The sequence below is a fragment of the Corythoichthys intestinalis genome, chromosome 20 (genome assembly GCF_030265065.1).
Source record: "Corythoichthys intestinalis isolate RoL2023-P3 chromosome 20, ASM3026506v1, whole genome shotgun sequence".
NCBI lineage: Eukaryota > Metazoa > Chordata > Actinopteri > Syngnathiformes > Syngnathidae > Corythoichthys > Corythoichthys intestinalis.
Window position 1 is genome coordinate 3,211,365 of NC_080414.1, and position 15,632 is coordinate 3,226,996.

At 40.9% G+C, this 15,632-nt stretch overlaps 1 protein-coding gene across 3 annotated transcripts; it reads left to right on the forward strand.

Moving 5' to 3' along the window:
- The first annotated feature begins 1,005 nt into the window (after positions 1–1,005).
- plcxd2 (phosphatidylinositol-specific phospholipase C, X domain containing 2) lies at positions 1,006–13,486 on the forward strand. Of its 3 annotated transcripts, XM_057824505.1 has the most exons (9): positions 1,006–1,294; positions 1,487–1,623; positions 1,696–1,815; positions 3,408–3,461; positions 3,559–3,714; positions 8,006–8,116; positions 8,230–8,360; positions 10,553–10,717; positions 13,133–13,486. In XM_057824505.1, exons 1-8 carry the CDS (start codon positions 1,192–1,194, stop codon positions 10,710–10,712), a joined length of 972 nt encoding a protein of 323 aa, XP_057680488.1. In that variant the 5' UTR covers positions 1,006–1,191; the 3' UTR covers positions 10,713–10,717; positions 13,133–13,486. The 3 variants fall into 3 exon arrangements, with proteins under 3 accessions (XP_057680488.1, XP_057680487.1, XP_057680489.1); XM_057824504.1 differs by lacking the exon at positions 13,133–13,486 and having other exon boundaries at positions 10,553–12,709; XM_057824506.1 differs by lacking the exon at positions 13,133–13,486 and having other exon boundaries at positions 8,034–8,130; positions 10,553–12,709.
- The last annotated feature ends 2,146 nt before the right edge of the window (positions 13,487–15,632 follow it).

Below are 15,632 nucleotides of genomic sequence, written 5' to 3' on the forward strand. Positions count from 1 at the left end.
CAATGTACTTAGATTCAATTGAGACAACTGTAAATCGATGCCATTGACGGCCATGGACGTCCAAATTTCCTATTCATTTTCAATGGCAAAAAACAAATGTCCCCAAATCAACCGGAAATGACCAGATATCAATAGGACGTGTCCCCCAAATGACCTGACATGACAAGGATACGCCCCCGAATGTCCCCAAATGACCTGATATGACCAGGACGCGCCCCACAAATGTCCCCAAATGACGTGGTATGACTAGGACACGCCCCCAAATGACCTGATATGGCCGGGACACGCCCCCAAATGTCCCCAAATGACCTGATATGACCAGGACATGCCCCCTAAATATCCCCAAATGACCCGATATGACTAGGACACGCCCCCAAATGTCCCCAAATGACCTGATATGACCAGGAGACGCCCCCAAAATGTCCCCAAATGACCAGGACGTGACCCCCAAATGTCCCCAAGTCAACAGGAAGTGTCCTGATATTGTCACCGAAATGTCCCCAAACCAACCTAGGCGGGGCTAAGATCTGTATCTCCACACAAACACACACACGCAAAGACCCAGTGCAATTTCTCCAGAAAATTGCAGTTTCTAGTTTGCAATACAGTTGAAGTTGCAGTTAGTGGTCCTGTTTTAACGCATTCCACCATCTTTTAAAGAAATATAATGGGATACCTAAAACGTGCTCCGTGAGGCTCAAGTCACAATGTTATTGTAACTACTTTACAACCCGTTTTTTAATTATGGAAAATTCCTTTGAGATATTGTTGTGATGAAGTCTATATAAACACTAAATGTGACTTGAAATGTTTGAATTATTTACAATCGAGCAAATGAAAAAGAAAAAGTGATTCATCTATGCATATGCGTTGTCCTGCCCGAGGGTGGTCTTTACGTCCTGGCATAAGTAGCAGCTGGGTGGATAATGAGTGGACTGTCTTGGTAAGAGGATTACTAAGGTCGTTAGCGCGCATCACCTCTAGCGTGTGCGTGGTCCAGCCAAACCGGAACTTGACTCAGTGGCCACTCAGGAAAAAGGCCGTTTTGGTGTATACGCATTCGGATAACATTTCAAGATGATCTCTAGTCCTATTCAAATTCTGAGGGTCGGAGGGCTTACGTTACCCAGTTCGCACCTGCACCGCAGAGCCGTTTCCTGAAGGGGCTTTTTTTTTTGGCATTTGACGGACATGAAGACTCGACCTGCTGGGATCGGGAATGTCAATGCAGATTGGATGGGCTCCCTGCCCCCCAAACTCTGTGTCATGCCCCTTAAACATCTTGCGATTCCAGGTGAGCCACCCCCTTTACACCATCTCACATATCTAAAAAGAATTTGCAATTTTTATACCTAAATAAGGAGATTTGTACTAGGTGTTGTCTGTTCCTGTAATGTTTAGTGTTGTTTCATTCACTCATCATCACAATTATCATCATTTGTTCCCATCTTGGGTCTTCATGCAGATCTTCTTCATCTTTTTCCAGGGTCCCATGACTCGTTCACCTATTGGGTAGATGTACATGCTCCTGTAGGTCCTGATCAAAAGGTCTATGTCAAATACTTGGCCACCATGTTTAGCGTTTTAGCCAAGAAGGTCATGGTGAAGTGGTCCATGACCCAGGTACACATCCATTTCACTTTGAATTCTCTGTAATGTTGGAGGGATTGCAATCAGGTGTGTATATTTCCGCAGAACCTGACTTTTAAGGAGCAACTGGATGCAGGCATTCGCTACTTTGACCTCAGGGTTTCGTCCAAACCAGGCGAGCCGGGGCTGGAGATATTCTTTATCCATGGGCTGTTTGGACACAAGGTGGGCACAGGACAGGGAGGGGAAAAACTTCTTGTTCACAATCGTTATTATCAGTCCTGAAGTTTAGTCCTGTTCAAAAGGTTTAGCCTAACCGCCAAATTATACAATGTTTATGACATAACTGGATGTCGACTGTATATTGCAATCCGGCTCGAAGGACCATTTAGATGTCAAGTTCAAATATCAATCCTTAGGGGGACATTTATAAATACAGGTAGTCCTCGAGTTACGACGTACTTTTTTTTAGTCGCATAAACAGTACCTTATTGTACCTCACAGTATCTTGTTTTTGTACTTTACTTTATTAATATGACATGCTCTGTCCTCACCAAAGGTATAGTTGTTCAGCTTTACAGACATCAAACAAGGCAATTGTGCTTTTTGAAGCTTTTTATTTCCTCCACTTTTGACAATTTGTAAATGGTAAATGGTGTTGTACTTATATAGCGCTTTTCCACCTTTCAAGGCGCTCAAAGCGCTTTACACTATCTCGCCATCTATCTACTGCAAGCTGTAACACATATGTACACTCACGGTCAAAATGACACGCATTTAAACAATAAAACACTTGACACAAAACAACTGGTGTTCAAACGTCCATCTAGTCCAGGAGTCTCCAAACTGGTCCTCGAGGGCCACTGTTGGTCCTGGTTTTTGTTCATACCGATCAAGCACAGACCTTTTTAACCAATGTGGTTTCTACTAAAACAAGCAGCACCTGACTGCAATCAACTGATTGCACTTATAAAACACCAGCTTAGTGAAAAGGTGTGGTCTAGTTTTGTTGGAGTGAAATCCTGCACCCACTGCGGCCCTATGTGGAATAGTTTGGAGACCACTAATCTAGTCAAAAGGTTTAGCCTAACCGCCAAATGATACGATGTGTATGACATGACTGGATGTCGACTTTGCTTCTGGGAACTCCGGATATATTGTAATCCGGCTCAAAGGACCATTAAAATGTCAAGTTCAAATATCAATCATTTAGAGGACATTTATAAATACAGGTAGTCCCCAGGTTAGGACGTACTCGACTTACACGATTTCCGCTTCACGACGCCGGAGTCTCATCTTGACATATTGACAATTCAAATAGCAAATCGCTCACACGTAACTCCACTAACTGTAGCTGTAAACTTAATTGCAAATGCATACACAAACATATATTAGCTGAAACAACTTACAGCCTCATGTTGGCCAGACCAGCGCGCAGCTGTCCTTTATCCATGTCAGACGGGAGTCTGCTCCTCAGTCATAAGGCGACAGTCCAGTGAATAGCTTGCAAGGAGAACGGAGAGGAACAATACTATGCAATACTGTACTACATGATATAGTTTCCACAATCGTTCTGAACCGAAACCCTCTGTTCCCTGTCTTTTTATATGGGATGTCCCTAGCGAAAAAGGGGTGTCTTACCTTAAAAGGAATTGGGGAGCGAGCCAGGGCGACACCCAGTGAACTTGTTTCTTGATGTGTATGCATGTGGATGGAATTAGTACATATGTGTCTCATCTCATCAAATACGCTGGTAGGATTTAATTATGCTTAAGCTATTATGAAGTATGAGTAATTAGTCTCCTCTGTGCTAATAGGTGAGGGACGGGCTCCGAGAAATCAACGCCTTCTTGTGTGAGCACAGGACAGAGGTAAAGTTTTTATGAAATCAATTTATCACAAGCCTAAAAAACATAGTATATTTATTATCGCCACCTCAACAGGTCAACTAACTGATGTTAAAAACAGGTCATCTTCCTGGATTTTAATCACTACTACAAGATGAGCTCACAACACCACGAATACCTCATCAAGATGCTTCAAGAAGTATTCGGCAATAAGCTCTGTAAAAACTGTGACGTGGAGACCATCACTCTGGACTACCTCTGGAAAAGCAAATACCAGGTCAGGCTGTCACGACATTAACACATCGATACCAGTTGCTCAAGCATTAATGCAGAGAGTAGCATTTGACTCTATGTTGCACTTACATACAATAGGCCTATATGAAGCATCAATATACAGTGGTACCTCTACTTACGAACGCCTCTACATAAGGAATTTTAATGATAAGACGACCCTCAACAGGGCAATATTGCCTCTTGTTACGAATGAAATTTCAGGATATGAAAGGCAAAAATACTCCTATTCGCAGCTCCCAGAGTTTACTGAATGTAGCATACTTATAGCTGTTCTGCTTTTGGCTATCTTCCTGGCATCCAATTGGCTAAGAGGAGCCTCTACTGTATGTGTATGTGTGTATCCCAGCGTCCTCTTCATTCGCCCTTCGTGTTCCCACAGCTTTACGTGAGAGTATTTTAAGTAGGGTTGTTCCGATCATGTTTTTTTGCTCCCGATCCAATCCCGATCATTTTAGTTTGAGTATCTGCCGATCCCGATATTTCCCGATCCGATTGCTTTTTTTTGTTGTTTTTTTGCTCCCGAATCAATTCCAATCATTCCCGATAATATTTCCCGATCATATACATTTGGCAATGCATTAAGAAAAAAAAATGAATAAAACTCGGACGAATATATACATTCAACATACAGTACATAAGTACTGTATTTGTTTATTATGACAATAAATCCTCAAGATGGCATTTACATTAGTAACTTTCTTTCTGTGAGAGGGATCCACGGATAGAAAGGCTTGTAATTCTTAAAGGATAAATGTGACTTTGTATATTGTCACTAAATATTGCCATCTAGTGTATTTGTTGAGCTTTCAGTAAATGATACTGCACCCATTTAACTGTTCTGCCCAAATGCATGATGGGAAGTGCAACCATGACTGTGCATAGGGGCACCAATTCATATATCTTCTCAGCATTGGGAAAGAAGAAGGGTGTTAAGAAAATGATCAACTACTACCTTTCTTCCCCACATTACCACATTAGAGGGATTGTAAGGCTTTAGCTATATAAAAAAAGGCTCCAAGGGCTGTCAAAATCCCCTGTACTAATTATACACTGCCTTTTAGCTCTATATATAGGTAAAACTGCGCCTTTACAGATTGATCGCGATAATGCGTGAGTGGGTCATGCAGCGCACGCGTTAATTAATTAAAGTGATTAATTAAAAAACATTAATTACCGCTGTTAACGCAATAAATTTGATGGCCCTACTTTAAGCCAAAACTACTCTGGATCAGTGTAAGACATTTTGTCTGTAACGTTAAATACAGTTAGAAAACTATTTAAATAAAATATATTTATATATTATAAAAATGCACTTCCGATATTTTTTTGCCGATTCCGATACTTTGAAAATGATGTGATCGTACCCGATCGATCGGCATCTTTAATTTTAACTTTTATTCTTTGTTTTATACATTACGCACAACTCTCGTTTTATTGTTGTTATGCAGTAATCTATTTGTAACATGTATTTGTTACATGTTTTGATGCATTTTTATGCTTTATGAAAGATTTATGTCTGAATTTTTGGGGGTTTGGAACAGATTAGGGCATTTACATGGAAAACGCGTCTCTACTTATGGAATGTTCAGGTTACGAAACTACTTCCAGAACCAATTAATTTTGTAAGTCGAGATACCATTGCATTACAAAAAAAAATACTGTAATAATAAAGTATAATACAATGCTATAATATTCAATGAACAAAATATTGGAACAACAAACAATTTCATGAAGAAATACTACATTTTATGCTGTAAATGTAGGTCTATGCTTCTGTTCGTGTTTGGGTTAGCAGAGAAGACTTACATCTTCATGCACAAGCAATACCACACGGAAGCGTGCAACCAGTTGTCAGGTCATCTCTGCTTCTGTGACTCTCCTAGCCAGGGATTGAGTGTCATCCCATTAATCCCATTAATTATTGTCCAGTCTGCTGTTTATCCCCTTATCACGGTTTTCATCGAGTTTATTTTATTGCAGATTGGAACATTCAGTAAGATTATTCATTTTTCATACATAGACTCCACCATCGGTTGACAAGACAGCTCTCACAGACATTGCGCCACGCCTTCCCATAGGGGGCCAACCCAGGCAGAACGTTGTGTTGGCTTTCACTGTGATAAACTCAAACACACGCTGCGTTCCAACGCCGGATTTGGGTGGAAATAAGACAACGGTTTTTCTGCATTCAAGCAGGCAAGCGTGTCGCAAGAGTGATTTGGTTGAGGATTCAAGGCAATTATACTATTAAATACCACAATGCATGCACTTCGAAACATTGTGAAAAAAATTAATGGATAAAAATTGTGTAACTTTGGCTTGAAATATTTACGCAAAATGAACGATAACTGCCCGTTTATGTTTTTTGTTTTTTGCTTTTAACCAAGATATAGACTGTTTATATTAGGTGTGCAGCTATCGAATATTTTAGTAGTCGATTAATCGATGGACTAGTTAGTTCGAATAATCGAGTAATCGGATAAGGAACAGGAAAAATTACAATACCATAGCTGAGCTTCAAACGGTATAATTTTTTTTTTAAAATTAGGATCTATGTATAACAAAAGAACAGTTGGCTAACTTACATAGAAAAGGTCCGCTAGCTTAAATGCTATAAAATGCTAAAAAAAAATTTGTTTTACAATGCTCTGAACAAATGGATCACACATATTCCCACAAAAAACGGCAAAATATACCTGTAAACTAAATTATAAATGCATTAAAAAAAAACATTAGGTCAAACAAAAACCTAGCTTACGTTGGTCTTAACAGGGAGCAGTTGGATTCAGCCATATGATCAGAGGCAGACCAGAGGGCAGTGTATCCACCCTAATCAATAAAACTACATGCAAAAACTTTCAAAATAAACCATTACAACGCCATTTCAATTCAACGAATACTCGAAGCAACAAAATTTGAGTATTTTTTCTAATCGAATACTCGAGTTAATCGATTACTCGTTGCAGCACTAGTTTATATCTACAGAAATTCTGCAATTAAAGCATTTCTTTACAAGAATTTTCAACTTAAAAAGCTCTTTGTTTCGTGACGGCCGCCATGTTAGATCACACAATACCGTAACTTTGGCTTGAAATATTTACGTAAAATGAACGATAACTGCCCGTTTTTTGCTTTTAACCAAGAATCTAGACTGTTTTATATTCATATCTACAGAAATTCCACGATTTAAGCATTTATTTACAAGAATTTTCAACTTAAAATCTTTTAGTTTTGTGACGGCCAGCATGTTGGATTTTGTATCTCTACACAATAGCGGAATTCATCATGAATAAGTTGTGATTGTATATAGAAAAATGCAAATTTTGCTTTTGTTGAGTAAAACTAAGATGGTTCTGCATGCTTTCCTCAAGTATTAAGTTTCTGATGTGAAAATTGAGTGATTTATTAGCTGTTGAAAACTTGCACAAAATTTTTAAAAAGTTGCTATTTTGGGCAAAGATTTATGACATATTAAATATTGCTATTGATCCTGAAAATATAGGTGATTATCTCTGCATTTGGTGATTTTTGTGCCTCTAGCGTAAAATTTTAGAATGTTATAGCCATTTTAAGTTTTGTTGTACTTGAATTAAAAAAAATATTAATCGGGATTTTATTAGGGAACGACTTTGAATTTTTTTTATGTTGCTGCTCAAGAAGACTTGCTAGCAGCTTTGGTTTTGAAAATATTTGAATTGAAATTTTTTGAAAATTGGCCCCCTACGGATCGGCCCCGAACCCCGTCAACTGATAGTGAAGTCCCAAGTAGAGATCTTGATTCTTTGTTCTGTTTTCAAAGAACAACAAACAAAGACAGTGGTTAGAGAATATATCTCCATGCAAATATTTGGGTATGATAATTAAAATTCACGTTTGTGAGTGTTTTTATGGTTGAACTCTTGACTCCTGACCTTAATCCGTGTCTGGTTTAGTTGGCAAGAAGTAAAGAATGTGTGTGTGTGCTATTGTCAGCAGCAGAGGGCAGCATTGCCTCTTTTAATAATTATGACATCATAGCTATGCCCATAATAATCGACACTCAACTATAAATTCATAATGATCAATAATTACAGTAACACCGAGGATATAATATAGCCACCATTTTGTGACGTAAGGAAAAACTGAGATAAAATAAGCAAAATTATATTGGTTTACAGCTCATTTGTAGATTATGTCACCATATTCAGTATGACATTGCTTTTTTTCTCATTCAAAAATAAAGTGCTGTTGTCTGCGATATGAAGACTTAAGATTTTAAAACCCTCACCCCGCAGGTGATAGTTTTCTACCATCATCCATCAGGTGAAGGCGTCCCTGCCATGTGGCCTGGCAGCAAGATCCCCGCACCATGGGCAAACACCACTGAACCCGGCAAGCTCATCCAGGTCAGTGTTTCAATGTATGTATGTATGATGTCTACCAACTGATTTGGATGTTTTTTGTTTTTTTTTAATCTCAATTTGAATTTGCATGAACAAACAAACATTTTGCCTCATAGTTTCTGGAAACCACACTGAAGCAAAGAGCCAAGAAGGGTTCGTTCCACGTGTCCCAAGCCATCCTCACACCTCGGGTCAACACTGTGGCAAGAGGACTGGTTTGGGGGCTACGGAATTATTTGGTGGAAAGGTAAAGAGTTTGGGATTGAGCGGGGATATTGTGAGAAAGCAATTGCATTTTCTATTGTTAGGTTTATTATATGTCAATAGAGGGCAGTATAGCAATTTGTAATACTATAAAGTTTGGTAATTCCACGTGACACCACGTGGTGTTCCCCTGAAGAAATAAATCAGAAATAAAATTAATCCAAGCAATCTGGTGCGCACAAGATTTTTTAGTGCGCACCAGAAACATCTGGTAAACATCAGCATTATGTAGCGTTTAAGCTAGCGGAATTTTGCTATGCAAATTTAGTCAGTTATTGCATTGTTGCAATTGGCTAACTTGCATGGCAAAAGTTAGGTACCTTAAATGCTTTATCATGCTAATGTTTCCAACAATTGGCTAACTTGCTTAGCAAAATTCTGCTAGCTTGTATGCTATATAATGTTAATGTTTACAACAATTGGCTAACTTGTATAGCAGAAGGCTGCTAGCTTATATGCTACTGTATATAATGCTAACGATTACTGCAATTTGCTATTGTGCATAGCAAAAGTCTGCTAGCTTAAATGCTATATAATGCTAATATTTACCAAATAGTTTGTGGTGCGCACCAGAATCTATCTGGTAAACATTAGCGTTATATAGCATTTAAGCTTGTGGACTTTTGCTATGCAAGTTATCCAGTTGTTGCATTGTTGCATTTGGCTTACATGCATAGCAAAAGTCTGCTAGCATATATGCTATATAATGCTAATGTTTACAAAAATTGGCTAACTTGCATCACGCAAGTCTGCTAGCTAATATGCAATAAAATGCTAATTTTTTCAACAATTCCACATTTTTACAACATGTCCTAACTTGCCTAGCAAAAGTCTGCAGTTCAAATGCAATAAAATGCTAATGTTTACAACAATTGGTTCACTTGCATAGCAAAAGTCTGCTAGCCTAAATGCTGTATAATGCTAATGTTTCCAACAGTTGGCTAACATGTATAGCAAAAGTCTGCTAGCTTAAATGCTATATAATGCTAATGTTTGCCAAATAGTTTCTGGTGCACACCAGAAACTATCTGGTAAACGTTAGCATTATATAGCATTTAAGCTAGTGTACTTTTGCTATGCAAATTAGCCAGTCGTTGCATTGTTGCAATTGGCTAACTTGAATAGCAAAAGTCTGCTTGCTTGTATGCTGTATAATGCTAATGTTTCCAACAATTGGCTAACTTGCATAGCATAGGTCTGCTTGCTTAAATGCTATATAATGCTAATGTTTATCAGGTAGTTTCTGGTACACACCAGATTGTTTCTAGTGTGCACCAGAAATTATCTGGTAAACATTATCATTATATAGCATTTAAGCTAACTTGCATCACAAAAGTCCACCTGCTTAAATGCTATATAATGCTAATGTTTATCAGGTGGTTTCTGGTACACGCCAGATTGTTTCTAGTGCGCACCAGAAATTATCTGGTAAACATAACCATGATATAGCATTTAAGCTTGCGGACTTTTGTGATGCAAGTTAGCCAATTCTTGGAAACATTAACATTATCTAGCATTTAAGCTAGCGGATATTTGCCCAGCAAATTAGCCAGTTGTTGCATTTGTTGCAATTGGCTAACTTGCATAGCAAAAGTCTGCTAATTTATATGCTATATAATGCTAATGTTTACAACAATTGGCTAACTTGTGCACCAGATCTCTGAAATTTATTTAATTCCTGTCAGTGTCTCTTTAGGGGCTCTGTACCCCTTAAATATCCTATCATCACCAGTCCTATTAGATAGCTATCCTAATCCAGTTCTAAACTTGAAACCTGGACCGAGTCTTCTGAAACAGTCACAATACTGTGAACTTGAACTTCCCAGTCACTTAGTTTTGCTTGAGAATAAATGTACAAACCTTCAGTTAGAGAACATGTATGCTCTTATGCTCAGATTCTTTAGAAAAAGTCAAATACGCTTAGGAATTCAAACTTTTCAAGGATGCTCCGGTGAGACAGGAGACCTAATTTGGCCTTGTGAGGAAACGGGATTATATATCGCCTTTAGACAAACATGCTGACTTCCTGGTTTTGTTCTGCCTGCCAAATATTTGAGAGGAAAGGGCGTCTAATGTGTAGCAGTCATGGTTTGTGTGTACTGTATTTGATCCTGTGTAAGGAATAGATATCTTCAACATCAGTTATTGAATCTTGTCTGCTTTTTTTCAAACCAGAAATCTCCCAGCCATCATGTCCTGGGTGGAGGTCCAGAAGCCCGGATTGGATGGCGTCAACATTATCACTTCTGACTTTGTGGAACTCACTGACTTTGCCAACATTGTCATCAGACTCAACAACTCGTTGTTGTCTCAACACGAACGTAAAGACAGATGACAAAGGTGTGTTGACGGGTACCCAAGTCTTCTCTGTCTTATTTTGGCAACTCTCTACTTGCGAATTCACCTAGTTACTATTTTTGTGCTTAATAGTGCATACTTTTGGTGCCAAGGATCTACCTATGATGTAGTGAAAGGGGGAACTTTATTAAAACAAAACGCCGATGTTTCTAATTGGGGAAAATGGTATTGATTTTTGGATCTGTGGAACAGATTGTAAATCACCTCAAAATGAGGTAAAATGGATAACATAAAAATAGGAATTCAAAACGTTGCGAGGGATAGTAATATTTTAAGAAGGGGGACTGACCGGAGGGTGTGTTCCAATTATAGAAGGATCACACTCCTCAGTTTTCCTGGTAAAGCGTATTCAGGTGCTGGAGAGGAGGGTGCGTCGGGAAGTCGAATCTCAGATACAGGAGGAGCAGTGTGGTTTTCGTCCCGGCTGTGGAACAGTGGACCAGCTCTACACCCTTACCAGGGTCCTCGAGGGTGCATGGGAGTTCGGCCAACCGGTCGACATGTGTTTTGTGGATTTGGAGAAGGCATTCGACTGTGCTCCTACGGGAGTCCTGTGGGGGGTGCCTTGGGAGTACGGGGTACTGAGCACCTTAGTAAGGGCTGTTTGGTCCCTGTACGACCGGCATCAGAGTTTGGTCCACATTGCTGGCAGTTAAGTCCAATTTGTTCCCAGTGAGGGTTGGACTACATCAGGGTTGTCCTTTCTAACTGATTCTGTTCATAACCTTTTATGGATTGAATTTCTAGGAGCAGCCGAAGCGTTGATGGGGTCTGGTTTGGTGGTATCAGCACTGCATCTGTGCTTTTTGCAGATGATTTGGTGCTGTTGGCTTCATCCATCCGTAATCTCCAACTCTCCCTGAGCTGTTCGCAGCCGTGTGTGAAAAGGTTGGGATGAAGATCAGCACCTCCAAATCCGAGACCGTGGTCCTCAGTCGGAAATGGGTGGTGTGCCCTCTCCGGGTCGGGGATGAGATTCTGCCCTAAGTAGAGGAGTTTAAGTATTTTGGGGTCTTGTTCACGAGTGAGGGTTAGAGGGAGCGGGAAATCGACAGGCAGATCGGTGCAGCGGCTGCAGTGATGCGGACTCTGCAGCGCTCCGTTGTGGTGGAGAAGGTGTCCTCTTGGGGGTGCTTCGGGAGTACAGGGTACCGAGCCCCTTGGTAAGGGCTGTCCGGTCCTTGAACGACCAGCGTCAGAGTTTAGTCCACATTGCCAGCAGTAAGTCGAATTCGTTCCCAGTGAGGGTTGGACTCCGCCAAGATTGCCCTTTGTCACCGATTCTATTCATAAGTTTTATGGACAGAATTTCTAGACGCAGCCGAAGCATTGTAGGTGTCCGGTTTGGTGGCATCAGCATTGCATCTCATCTTTTTGCAGATGATGTAGTGCTGTTGGCTTCATCGAGCTGTGATCTTCAACTCTCACTGGAGCAGTTCGCAGCCGAGTGTGAAACGGTTGGGATGAAGATCAGCATCTCCAAATCCGAGACCGTGGTCCACACTCGGAAAAGGGTGGTGTGTTCCGGGTCGGGGATGAGAGTTGAGGAGTTTAAGTATCTGGAGCTCTTGTTCACGAGTGAGGGTGAGAGGGAGCGGGAAATCGACAGGCGGATCGGTGCAGCGGCTGCAGTGATGCGGACTCTGCACCAGTCGAGTAGAGCCAAAAGGCAAAGCTCTCGATTTACCAGTAAAGCTACGCTCCTGCCCTTACGGGTCACAGGCTGTGGGTCGTGATACAAGCGGCAGAAATGAGTTTCCTCCGCACTCCGCAGGGTGTCTGGGCTCCTCCTTAGAGATAGGATGAGAAGCTTGGTCATCCGGGAGGTCAAGTTGCTACTCCTCGACGTTGAGAGCAGCCAGTTGAGGTGGCTCGGGTATCTGGTTCAGATGCCTCCCAGACACTTCCCTTGAGAGGTGTTCCAGGCATGTCCCACCAGCGGGAGAACCCGGGGATGACCCAGGACATGCTAGAGAGACCATTAGCCTGGAACTCCAGACTCACCGCTCTTCCAGCTATAGAGTCCGGGACCCAGCTCCTTATTGGCCTCTCGAGCCCGAACGAAATCGTCTGTGCAATCAGATTCGTTTATTTGCGTGACGTGTTCTTAACAAGTAATGTCCCTCTTGCACGTCGGAAGTCATCTTCACAACAACACAGATGGCGAACGGAAGAGCCAAGAATATGTTCCTATCCGCGGTAAATTCAGTTTTAAATGACCAAAAACACATTGCGTCGCTAAAACCAACTCTGTCTCACGCTAGCCATGTTGAATAAACTTTTCCGTTCTCCGCTCTCCTCGTATGTTTACGTCCTCGCGCTAGAGTTTCTTGACGCCTTACCAACGTCACGTCCGCCCGTTGCTGATTGGTCCACACCGCTGTCTGTTTGCTGTAGCTTGCTCCGCCCTGGGAATTTGATCAGCTGAACAGTCGCCAGACTCTATAGCTGGAACAGCGGTGAGTCTGGAGTTCCAGGCTAGAGACCATGTCTCTTGGCTGGCCTGGGAACACCTTGGGATCCCGTCGGGGGAGCTGGTTGAAGTGGGATTGGGAGAGGCAAGTCTGGGTTTCCTTGCTAAAGCTGCTAACCCAACCCCGGAATAACGGATGGAGTCTAGTGTTCATGCTTAAGAAGTAGTCTATGAAAAGAACATCTGAATATTTTTACCTGGTGTATAAATATGTGGTAAAAATGGCTTGGCACCCTCTAAGCTAAAGTTTTAACCATGGAAATAAAAGAAGTATGCATTGTGGCACCTTGATAACACCTTGAGAACCAAATGTGGAGTTACAATATGTTGATATAAATCACATGTTATGTATACAAGGGCAGCTTTTGGTATTGATGTCAGTGTACTATAAATTCTATAGGCTTATTTGCACTCCAGGATTTATAGTGATGCCAGTCAAATTATAACACTAGAAAGAAGAATCTGTGTGTTACCTGTTGCATATCATGGCGGTGTCTTCGTTCCTGTGGTCTGAGCAAAGAAAGACAGCTTGGATGGATTCTGAAAGGAAGGAAGAAGCCCCAACCCCCCCCAAAAAAATAGATGTACCTTGACGGGCAATTCTCAACAGCTGTTTTCACCGTTAGTGGAAAGAACAAAAAGTTCCAAATGCTTCCATATCTGCTATGCCTCTCGTGCCCAAGCCGCATGCAGCTGAGTGCGGTCATCAAAAGTCACCAGCACAAGCACTTTAATTGTAGAGTAATTACACATTCCATAGCGGGCAAGTGGGAGCGTAAGACGAGCAGCTTGGCTTGATGGAGAGCATTCCTCCGGTGTTTGAATTGGTCCTTGCACATTCTTTTATTTTCTCCACACTGGACAGTATCTGCCAACTTCCCATGCTCCCGTCAAAATAATGTATTGTGCAATACAAATATAGTGAATCCTAGAAAAATGAACAAAATGCAGTGTACCTTTGTAGGTAGTACAACCCCTAGCAGAAAAGTATGGAATCACCAGTCTCGGACGAGCACTCACTCGGACATTTGACCATATAGAACAAACTCTGATAAAAAGCATGAAAAAAATACTGTATAATTTCAAAAGTGCAACTATTTAGCATTCAGAAACACTGAAAGAAATGAATAAAAAAACATTGTGGAGGTGAGTAAATGTTACTTTTATAGAGCAAGTGCAGTGAAATCAATATAGAATCACTCCATTCTGAGGGAAAATATATGGACTCATGAGAAACAAACAAAGAAATACAATCAAAACACATCTCTAGTATTTAGTAGCACCACCTCTGGCTTTTATGACGGCTTGCAGTCTCTGAGGCATGGACTTGATGAGTATTCTTCATCAATTTGGTGCCAACTCTTTTTGATTGCAGTTGCCAGATCATCCTGTGGACCATTTTTTTCAATTTCCACGACAGGTTTTCAGTAGGGTTGAGATCTGGGCTATTTGCAGGCCATGACATTGACTGGTTGAGTCTATCTCCAAGGAATGCTTTAACAGTTTTAGCTCTGTGGCATGATGCATTGTCATCTTGGAAAATGACAAACATATTTTCAACTGAAGGGATAAGAAAGCTGTCTAAAATTTCAATGTAAACTTGTGCGTTTGTTGAAAATTTAACCACAGCCATCTTCCCAGTGCCTTTGCCTGACATGCAGCCCCATATCATCAAGGACTGAGGGAATTTTGATGTTTTCTTCAGGCAGTCATCTTTGTAAATCTCACTTGAACAGCACCAAACAAAAGTTCCAGCATCATCACCTTGTCTAGAGTCAAGAATCTGCATTGGACAAGGTGGCAAGAGTCAAGAATCTGCATTGGACAAGGTGATTATGCTGGAACTTTTGTGTGGTGCTGTTCCAGTGAGATTTACAAAGATGACTGCCTGAAGAAAACATCAAAATTCACTCGGTCCTTGATGATATGGGGCTGCATGTCAGGCAAAGGCACTTGGGAAATGGCTGTGGTTAAATCTTCAATAAATGTACAAGTTTACATTGAAATTTTAGACAGCTTTCTTATCCCTTCAATTGAAAATATGTTTGTCATTTTCCAAGATGACAATGCATCATGCCAGAGAGCTAAAACTATTAAAGCATTCCTTGGAGAAAGACTCATCCAGTCAATGTCATGGCCTGTAAATAGCCCAGATCTCAACCCTATTGAAAACCGGTGGTGGAAATTGGGGGGAAAAATGGTCCACAGCAAGGCTCCGACCTGCAAGGATGATCTGGCAACTGCAATCAAAGAGAGTTGGCACCAAATTGATGATGAATACTCATCAAGTCCATGCCTCAGAGACTGCAAGCTGTCATAAAAGCCAGAAGTGATGTTACTAAATACTAGAGATGTGTTTTGATTATTTCTTTGTTTGTTTCTCATGATTCCACATTTTTATCCTCAGAATGGAGTGATTCCATA